Source organism: Corvus kubaryi, unplaced genomic scaffold (assembly GCF_017639235.1).
Source record: "Corvus kubaryi isolate FWS band 111438036 unplaced genomic scaffold, C.kubaryi_AGA036_p1.0 37036, whole genome shotgun sequence".
NCBI lineage: Eukaryota > Metazoa > Chordata > Aves > Passeriformes > Corvidae > Corvus > Corvus kubaryi.
Window position 1 is genome coordinate 463,620 of NW_024581016.1, and position 10,783 is coordinate 474,402.

Consider the following 10,783-nt stretch of genomic DNA (forward strand, 5'->3'; position numbering starts at 1 on the left):
GAAGACCTGGAACGTCTGCGCCCGGACCTTCGGGAGGACAGTCGCTTCTCCACTGACCTGGACTTGGATCTGTAGCGGTCAGACGACCTGGAACGTCTGCGTCTGGACCTTCGGGAGGACAATCGCTTCTCCACAGACCTGGATTTAGACCTGTAGTGGTCAGACGACCTGGAACGTCTCCGTCTGGACAATCGCTTTTCTGCAGATCTGGATTTAGACCTGTAACGGTCAGATGACCTGGAACGTCTGCGCCTGGACCGCTGGGAAGACATTCTTCTCTCTCTCTTCTCCACAGATCGGGACCTAGATTTGGAATGCTTTTTTCTGGAAACTGAATAGTTTCTGCTCCTAGAACGTGCTCTTTTAGAGGTCAAACGCCTGGAAGTAGAACGTGACCTTGATTTTTTCTTCCGCTTCCTAGACCTGGACTGTGACTTGGAACGGCTCCTTTTCTGTTTCTTTGAATCATGTTTTTTCTCACTGGTTCTATGACTACTTTTTTCAATAACATTCTCAAGCCTCATGAGAGTCTCCTTCATTCGTGCTGCCACATCAGGTTGCACATCAGATGTTTCTGAGTCTCTTTTCTCTGAGTCCTCTTCTGGAGTTGCTTCTTTGATATCCTCAGCCTCTGGAGTGTCTTCCAACTGGCCTTCCTCTATAAGTTCTGGACCTGTTTCTGCATCAGTGTCAGGTACTGGAGCTGCTTCCAAATCTTTTGTCTCTGCCCCCAACCCTACAGCTGCTTCTGCATCTTTCAGCTCTACATCAGTCTGAGGAGCTGTTTCCAAATCTTGTGTTTCTGCTACAGGAGTCTCTGCTGAACCTTTCTCCTCTGCTGCATGTGAAGAACTAAAATCTGTTTCTGCTACTATAGGCTCAGATATTTGAGTCTGCTCCACATCTTCCTTCTCAATGAGCATATCCTCCACCTGCTGACTCTGCACTCCTTCTACATATTGTACCTCGGCTGCCACTTCATGTTCTTCCAGTGTTGTTTCCAGGCCTTTCATATCCCCTGATTTTGGTACTGGTTCAGAAGATTTTGTTTCAGAAGCACCCAAGATTTCTGGAGCCTCTTCTGAACTCTTCCATTCTGCAGCAGGTTTTGCTTCTAGAACTACTTGAAGCTCTTCTTGCTTTTCAGTGTGCAAGTATTCTGGAACAGCTGCTGAAGCATCACTCATGGGTACCTCAAGCTCTTTACCTGCTTCAGAACCTTTCGCCTCTACTGTTGCAGATTCTTTCATGCTCTCCAACCACCTCACTCCTCCAGCTTCTGATGCTGGCTCCAGATATTTTGCTTTCTCCATTTCTGAGGGCTCATTTCCTTGTGTGGTGATCCTCCCTGCTGCAATTCCATGTTCTACAGCAGATCCCTGAGTTTGCACATCTGTCAATTCTGTCAGTACTCCTGATGCCATACTGTTTTCTTCCACTCTGGGCAAAGACTCCAATACTGCTGCTGAATCACCTACTATTTGTTCCTGAACAGATTTTGAACTGGTTTCTGAAGTTTGCACAGGTTCTAGGATTGCTTCTCTGCTCCTTATCTCTGCTTCTGGAGCGCATTCTGAATCCTTTCTCTCCCTCAGCACCTCAGTTTGTGAGGTTCTCGTGTGTGTCATGACCTGAGACTGTGAAATGATGGAACTCTCTGTTTGGCTTGAACGGAGAGGTTCTCTCTCTACTGTGGTTTGCCATGGCATCACCCCTGCCAATGCCTCAGCCTCTCTAACTGGTTCCACGTTTTCATGCGCAACCACAGGTTCAGGAGTCCTTTCTAAGGCAAGAAGTACTGGACTTGCAACAGTCCCACAATGCAGAGCTTCTTCTGAAGCTTTCACACCTTCCACTTGTAAGGACATTGAAGCTGTTGTAGAAGTTTTTGCTTCCACCACAGCCACCGGTCTCAGAACTCCTCCTGGACCTTGTGTGTTCTCCTTCTGCAAAGACAGGGCAGATGCCAAACCTCTCATGTGTGATTCACCCTCAGGTCTTGATTCTCTGAGCAACAAAGTACCTTCTGAATCTTTTGCTTGCGGACTTCTAAAACCCTCTGCCATCTGGACTTCTGGAGCTGTTCGGGGAACGAAGGTCTGTACAACCTCTGCGGGTTCTGAAGTTGCTCTTAATCCTTTTGCCTCTGCAACCACATTCACACCTGTCAATCCTGCTGGAAGCACAGATCCCTGGGCTCTGTCCACACTCCTAGTTTCTGTCAAGACTCCATGCTGTACAAACGTTCCTGATGCACCCAGTGCTGTTGCAGGACCTGTGGTACCTTCCACATTTTTGCCTTGCAGACTTTCATGAGCTGCTCTAACATCTTTTGCTACAACACCCACAGGTTCCATGGCTGTTTCCAAAGCTTTCACATTTCCCATAGCTGGTTCCATATCCTTTATTTCTGTAACAGCTCCTGGTGCTGGGGGTGTTTTGGCACTTTTTATTTCAACATGGGTCACAGAGGTGGGTGCAGATATTGTCAAAGGATGTTGCAAAGGTACACCTGCTTTCAGGACCCCTGAACTCTCCACAGGGCTGCCCTGCGGCACGTTTAAACTCCCAGATATAGCTGAGGGCTGCAGGGCTGGCTCCAAAGTTCTGCTCACACCCCCCAGTTCCAAAGAGCTCTCCACACTTGTCACATTGCCCATATGCAGAGATTTTTCAGTTGTTTCTGGAATTTTCACTTCTTGCCCAGCCACAGCCACATGAGCTACAGTCACAGCACTGGGATGTGCCCAATTCGCAGGTGTAGGAATTGTTGTCACACCACCAGCCAAGGACATGGATTCTGAAGCTGTTTCCGTGTCCTGTGCTCCCCTCTGAGACACAGACTGCAGAGATGCTTCAGAGTAAGTCAACACCTCCATGGTCTCAGGCTCAAGAGCTGCATCCAAAGCTTTTACTTCCCCAGTGCCTTGAGATTTCAGAGTAACTTCTGAACCTCTCAGTGCTTCTACTGAATCTTTCTGAATCTCTGATTTACTGACAATTCCAGTTGGGATGCTGGACCAAGTATAATTTCCAGTATCAACAACACTGGCATTAATAGCTACAGGATAAATATTTTCATGGGACTGTTGAATTTGTTCTTCGCTAGTGCAAATTCTAGTTTGAGCTATGCTAGTATTTTCTGGGATATTAGACTGGATGCTTTCTAAATTAAATGGAGGATTTGTTGCACACAAAGTCCCCTCCCCACTTCCAAGATTTTCTGCAGATTGCTGAGAATCAGTCACTGAATGAGAAACAAGTCCTAAAGCTTGATTATCAAGCCCCTCAGTTGGTTTAGAGCACAGTTCTGGCTGCACATGGCCAGCCAGGTTTGCATCTGCAAACACTCCATGCTGTACATTCAGTTGGGAGCTGGACTGCTCTGGCATCAAGTGAGGAGCCGGCTGCACGTCTGCAGGTTCTCCGGGACGTGCACTCAACTTGGATTCCTTTGGTTGCTTTTTATGCTTTTTCTCTTTCTTCCTTTTCTTCTTCTTTTTCTTCTTCTTCTTGCTTTTGTGTTTCTTGTTTTTCTTTGCTTTTTTCCTAGGAATTTCATCTTCACCAGTAGAGCTCCTTTTTGTAGACTGAGTACTATTTTTCACAGTATTTTTGTCTACATCTAGAAAAAATGACATTTACTTTGTAAAAATGTATAAGACTGCATTTTAAAAATTCTTTCAGAGTACTTGCGAAGTACATGGACAGAGGTACAAAACAACTCAACTTGCAAACCATGCCTGATTCACTAAGCTAACACACACAAACAGCACACACTCCCTTACCTTCCTCTCAGGAGTCACTTTAAAGTAATTAAACAACACTTTTTTCCGAAAACTACCCAAATTTTGCTGGTCAGGACAGAGGTCCAGTGGGAACACTTTCTTTCCAAGTAGTATCACAGTCATGGAATGGTTTGGGTTGGGAGGGACCTCAAAGCCCATCCAGTGCCACCCCTGCCATGGCAGGGACACCTCCCACTGTGCCAGGCTGCTCCCAGCCCCAATGTCCAGCCTGGCCCTGGACACTGCCAGGGATCCAGGGGCAGCCCCAGCTGCTCTGGGCATCCTGGTGCCAGGGCCTGCCCATCCTCATAGGGAAGAATCTTTTCCTAATATCTGATCTAACCCTGCCCTCTGACAGTGAGAAGCCATTCCCTTTCAGAAGGGAAGAGAGGACAATTCTGGGAATTCCCACCCTGTCAGCCTCACCTCCATGCTGGGAAGATCAGGGAATAGATCCTCCTAGAAGCTCTGCTAAGGCACATCGAGTACAGTGACATGATTTGAGACAACCAGCATAGCTTCATGAAGGGAAAATCCTGTCTGACCTGTGGTGGATTGACTACATCAGTGGGTAAGGGAAGAGCTACAGATGGCATTTATCTGGACGTCTGTAAAGTATTTGACATGGTGCCTCCACAACATCCTTCTCTGCAAACTGGAGTGAAGAATTTGACAGGTGCACTGTTAGGTGCATTAGCAGTTATTTGGACAGTCACATCCAGAGGATAGAGGTCAAAACCTCAGAGTCCTGACCGACATCAGTGACCAGTGGTGCCCCTCTCCTGAGGGCCTGTATTGGGACCAGTGTTAACTGGTTAACAGCTTCATTAATGAACCAGTGTTACTTAATATCTTCATTAATGACAGAAGGATCAAGTGCACGCTCAGCAGGTTTGCAGGTAACAGTAAGCTGAGGGTGCAGGTGACACCTCTGAAGGACGGGGCCATCCAAAGGGACCTAGACAAGCTCCAGAAGTGCTCCATGGGAATTTCATGAGGTTTAACAAGGCCAAGTGCTGCACTTGACTCAGGGCAACCCCTGGGATCAATCCAGGCTGGGGATGAGCAGGTGGAGCAGCCCTGGGAGAGCTGGACCTGCCCCAGCCCAGAGCCCCCCATGCCCTGGGCTGAGCCCCAGCAGGGGAATCAGGAAATGGATTGGGATTGTGCCCCTGTGCTCCACTCAGGTGAGAGCCCACCTGCAGAGCTGCCCCAGCCCTGGGACCAGCACAGGGAGGACGTGGAGCTGCTGGAGAGAGGCCAGAGGAGGCACCAGGATGAGCAGAGGGATGGAGCAGCTCTGCTGGGAGGAAAGGCTGCCAGAGCTGGCATTGTTCAGCCTGGAGAGGAGAAGCTTTGGGCTGAGCTCAGTGTGGCCTTGCAGGGCCTGAAGGAGCTGCAGAAAACATGGAGAGAGACTACTTCCAAGGGATGGAACAACAGGACAAAGGGGAACCATAGAATGGTTTGGTTTGAAAGGGGACCTTGTAGATAGATCATCTTGTTCCAACCCCCCTGACATGGGCAGGGACACCTTCCACTATCCCAGGTTGCTCCAAGCCCTGTCCAAGCCTGGCCTTGAATACTTCCAGGGATGGAACAGCTGGGCCCCAGGGCTGGAGGCAGCTCTGCAGGTGGGGTCTCACCTGAGCGGGGCAGACAGGTTGGATGTCCCTCCACCCACACTCAGTGGGGCAACACATTCTAACAGGAGGCTGGAGATGTGCTTTCAAACCCCCAAAGCTGGCACGGAAGGTAAACAAGAACTTCTGTTTTCCTAACAAATTACCTAAGTGGGGATTTACACTACAAGACCTGACCAGCCACTCGCCCCTGCTGTGCTTTAACCCCTGAGTGAGCCCAGTGTTGCTGCTGTGTTAGAAATTCTCTGTGTGTATTCACTGACCAAGTTACTCGCTAGGGTCTAACAAATTTGGGAAAAGAGCATCTACGTCCCTGATCCCAAACCCACTTTAAGGCACTGCAGGCTGGAACAGCTGCTGGGATAGGACTGCAGCTGCCATGAGCCACTGCAAAGCTGCATGTTCCTATTAGAGCATTTGCTTCCAACAGGAAAGTGACAAATTCAGATGACTGTGGGGACAAGCAAATTGCTGATGGGAAAGGGCAAGAGGGAGATTGAGGTTTCCATCACCACCTTTTAATTCTGTACCTCACTCGCCTCTGGATTTAACCTTTGTTAGGTTCTTGCCCTTCTGGAGACCTAGCGCCATGTTTTCAGGAGAAAGGCACTTCTTTAAATGCAACTTGCTGGGATTTCTGTGAAATATGAGCTGTACATTGGAGTCTAGTTGCATGTTCCTTTCAATGATTCTAATTATACAGGCCAGGGCAGCAACACCCTCCAATTAGAATCTGTAATCTCAAAGCTCACTATTTTCCAGTGAACACTGCAAAATCTTGCAGAAGCTTCTGGTAATTGCAATACTGTTAAATAAATGTGACTTGGGATTCCTAACAAGTACCTCAGGTACATTTTGATGAAACTTAGAAATAGTTTTTGCACCAACTTGGCTGTGAATGCACTGAGAGAGAACAGTGAAGCAGAGACAAATTTATGGACAAAATGTTCAGCACACAGCTGGAGAACTGAGTTACTCAGTGGGTGAGCAACTGGCCTACAGGTTGGGCACAAAGGGCGACAGTGACTAGAGTGACATTGGGCTGACACCAGCCACTACTGGGGTTCTGCTGGGCTCCATTCTCAGCCCAGTTCTCTTCCACATCTTCACTAACCACCTGGACACAGGACTCAAAGGGATAATTAGTGTACCGAGGACACTAAACTGGGAGGAGCAGTTCACTCCCTCGAGGGCAGAGAAGCCCGGCAGAGACTGGCAATCCCCAACTGTGTGGAGTTTAGCAAGGGAAGTGCCGGATTCCACACCTGGGATGGACAACCCTGGCTGTGTGGATGGAGAGCAGCTGTGGGAAGGGCCCTGGGGGTCCTGGTCCATGGCCAGCTGGAGCTGAGTCAGCAGTGCCCTGGCAGCCAGGAGGGACATTCCTGTCCTGGGGGACACCAGAGCCAGCATCGCTGGCCAAGGCAGCCTCACCTCAAGTACCAGGGGCAGTTCTGGGCACCAGAGTTTGGGAGAGAGCTAAAGCTCTTACAGAGTGTCCAGAGGGACAGGAAAATGGTGGAGGGTCTGGAGGGGCCCCACAGGGTCACTTGGTCAGCTCAGCCTGGAGGAGCCTGAGGGCAGAGCTGCCCGGGGCTGCAGCTCCTCCCGAGGGGCAGTGCAGGGACAGCTCTGATCTCTGCTCCCTGTGACCTGACAGGACCCAGGGAGCAGCTGGAGCTGGGCCAGGGCAGGGTTAGGTTGGATTTTAGGGAAAGGTTCTTCCCCCAGAGGCTGCTGGGCACTGCCCAGGCTCCCCAGGGAATGGGCACGGCCCCGAGGCTGCCAGAGCTCCAGGAGCGTTTGGACAGCGCTGCCAGGGATGCCCAGGCTGGGATTGCTGGGGGGTCTGGGCAGGGCCAGGGGTGGAACTGGATCGTCCTGTGCGTCCCTTCTAACTCAGACTATTCTGTGATTCTATAAAATGAACTTTTCTACAAAGATAATTCATTAGATTCAGATAATCAGATAATCTCTCTTGTCCAACTCCTTTTTGGAGATGGACAGTAGAAACATTTGCCACAGGGTAAGTTTGTTAACTTCCAAGTTAACAGGTCTCACTTATTACCATGTGACCATGTCTCAGTCCTCCACAAAAGAACAAAATAGAAAACAAACAAAAATAAAAATCACACCACCAATCAAAACAAACAAAAAACCACCAACCAACCAACCACACCCACCCCCCCCCCCCCCACGTCAGCCTAAGTGCTGCTCGTACAGCACAAGTTAAAATTTTGAAAACACTCAAGGTACACAAACCACTGAGTATAAAAACCCAAAGCAATCCCAAACTCCTGCAAACAGAATCTCTGAAATGAACAATTTTCTGTGCTGCCTCTGGAATTGTACTCACCCAGCACATTGCAGTCACCTGTGTTTCAACTCCCAAAAATGAGAAATGCAGTAACTACAGCCTTCATCACCACACCAACCCTCCAGAGTCAGGAATTTTACAGCAAGGACCAGTCCCACGAGAGAGGACACTCAGATATTACTCTTTTAGCTTAAAAAATCTAGTAATTTATTCAAGATCTGAGATTGACACATCAAAATTCCTTAACCTTTGCAAGGCTGCAATGTGAGTACCTACACGTTAAAAACAGGGACATTTTAAAACAGCAAATTATCTTCTGACTGAACAGCTCATCACAGATCTGTCTTGTAATAAATTTCTTTAGAAATAATCTTGAAAACCAACCCAAAACAGAAACTGCTCCTATCAGCATCAGCTTTGGTACTATGAACAGTTCACTAACCCCTGAATTTATATACGTATATATGTATATATATGGAAAATATTTATCTGTTTCAATATTGGAAAAAAAAAAAACACCAACTTTTTCTCATACCAACGCTTTCAGATAACAACCAGCTCAATTTTTAAATCATGTATTTCTCTATCCACCTCTGGATGTAAAATCACAGTGGAAAAAATATTTAATAAGTTCACAACAAACACACAACTCGTCACAGGAACAGTTCCAAGAATCACATTTTCATCTCTATTAAACTGATTCAATTTTAGGCACAGTCACAACCTTCTTACCACAAACAGATTTGGCAGAGAGAGCTCTGTTACCTGGGTTGCACTGCAGCTCTGTCCCGAGGGCTCCGGAGAGCACTTCCTCTATTTTCTGCACTATCTGATCACTCTGACAACTCCCAGAAGCTCCAGAGGCTTCCGAAGGCCCGGCTTGCTCGGCTTGCTCAGCTGGGATCGTGTCACCATTGGGCTGGCCTTCCACCTTTGCACTACCCAAAAAAAACAACAAACAAAAAACCAAGAGCAAATCAACTTAATACAAGTGATTCTGAACCGGTTTTGGGCATTTTTTTTGTCATTCACACCCATTTATTATATCCAGCCCCTCAGACCAGTATTCCAGCCCCATGAAGAAGCCGTGCTCTTAGGAAAACGTCTCCTTTTGGATTCATTTTCACTTATTCAACCCGGACACTCTGTGACTGCTGAGGTTGAGACGCAAGGGAAGAAAAAAAACACTTTCTGGAATGTGCCACATCCCCCGTGCTCGTACGACCTTGTTGGGGTTCCCTCCGCAAAATAAACACACGCAACTCGCTCTCTTCCAGCTTTTCCTTGCTCTTTCCAAGGTTTTCCTTTTTTTACCAGATAAACTAGGCGAATTTAGCCGTAAATCAGACAAACCATACAGGCGCCTGCCCCGCCGTGAGGACAGCACCGAAACCGGGGGAGAGCGGGTGGGCGCGTCCCCCCACCATCCTCTCTCGCACCCCGGGCCGTAACTCCCTCAGGGCGCGCGCACGGCCGCGACCCCCGCGGCCCCGCCATGTTGCCGCCGACAAGACCCTCAGGCCGCGGCCCGTCTCTCTCCGCCCTGCGCCCTTCCCCGCCGCTCCCCACCGCCCCGTTACCCGCCGTGCTGCTGTTGCTGCTCCTCCTGGATCTCCCGGAATTTGCTGACCACAAAGGAGCGAAGGATCTGCTCGATATTCGTCGCCATGACACCCCCCCTTCCTTCCTGCCCCGACGCGAGGCCTCCAGCATCCCACAGTGCACCGCGGCCCCGGGCGCGCGCTGACGTCCCCGCTGTAAGCCCCCTCCCGATTGGCTGCGTTCGCTGTAAGCCCTCTCGCCATTGGCCGAGGCGGCGTGTGGCTGCGAACGGCCGCTCTAGCGCGGCGCACGGGCCATAGAGCACCGGCGGGTTCCGACGGGGGGGGGGAGGAAGGTCTCGTGTCCCCTCAGCCGCCGCCGCCATGTTGTGGCGCTTCCACCGCCCCCCCCGCGATCCGCGCCTGCCGCCGCGGCCACCGGCAAAGCCGCCCCGAGCGTGTCCCCGTGCCCCGCTGAAAGCATTAAACGAGTCCCCGGCGCTCCGTGCCCACACCGCCGCCTCGCGCAGACCCCTTCCCCGCACAGACACACCGCCCCGCCGCCGCTCGCGGCCCCTCTCGCGCCCCGTACGCCGCGTCCGAGCCCCGCGGCCCCGCGGAGGGCAGGAAAAGGCACCGCGGCGGCCGTGACCGCCCGTCCTGTCCCCCCGCGCTCTCGCCCACCCTTCCCCGGCGCCGCTGGAGTCCCCGCGGCGGCCGCGACTTACCCGGCCGAGGCCATGGCGGGCTGAGGCGCGGCGCCGGCGGGTGCGATAGGGAGCGATGCCATCGGTGCCCATGGAGCGGGGCCGAGCCCCGCGTGTGCTCCGGGCGGGCGGCGGCTCTCAGGGGGCCCTGCCCGCACACGGGCGGTGCTGCTGCTGCTGCTGCTGCATCACCACGGGGCCCTCAGCCCCGGCTCCATGCGAGAGGCGCCCGCCCGCGCTCCCTCCCTCCCCCACGGCCCGGCGGTGACACGCACATGTGCTCCGGGGGCTGGCGGCGGGGCCGCGAAAATTAAAGGAACAAAGGGGGAAAACCAAAGGGAGGTGGATAAATAAAGTGCGTCTTTTGCCTGCCTGGAAAACCGGAGCTTTTCTGGCGGTGATGGAACGCACCGAAATGAGTTTGTCCGGAGTACAGTCAACTTGGGGACCCCGTCAGTGCTGCCCCGAAATCAAATTTTAATTATATGGGTGTTCAAACAGTCTGTAAAACCGAATAATCCTATGGCTGGGAGACTCTTGCCACACACAGTTTCTGTAGTAGTAACTTAGGGGAGTTAGTTGACCTGAAATAAATTTAAAATACCTCCAAACCTGATCTGGTGAGTGGCATCCCTGCTCATGGTAATCACTAAATGTTCTTTAAGGTCCCTTCCAACCCAAGCTATCCTGGGATTCTACGAAAACCCAAGTATAACTGTTTAATTACTGTTGGGGTCTAAAAATTTTCAACGTCAATATTGTTTAATAATCACTTGTAAGACTCCTT

General features: G+C 50.8%; 1 protein-coding gene across 2 annotated transcripts in view; it reads right to left on the reverse strand.

Moving 5' to 3' along the window:
- SON (SON DNA and RNA binding protein) overlaps positions 1 to 9,448 on the reverse strand; it is a 36,803-nt gene extending 27,355 nt beyond the window's left edge. Inside the window, exons 1-3 of one of the 2 annotated variants that reach the window (XM_042020634.1) lie at positions 9,329 to 9,446; positions 8,514 to 8,686; positions 28 to 3,625 (exon numbers count right to left, since the gene is read on the reverse strand). In XM_042020634.1, coding sequence (XP_041876568.1) covers positions 28 to 3,625; positions 8,514 to 8,686; positions 9,329 to 9,417 — 3,860 coding nt within the window. In that variant the 5' untranslated portion in view covers positions 9,418 to 9,446. Of the gene's footprint in view, positions 1 to 27; positions 3,626 to 8,513; positions 8,687 to 9,328 lie in introns of both variants that reach the window. The other variant, XM_042020635.1, reaches the window with a different exon arrangement.
- Positions 9,449 to 10,783: the final 1,335 nt, after the last annotated feature.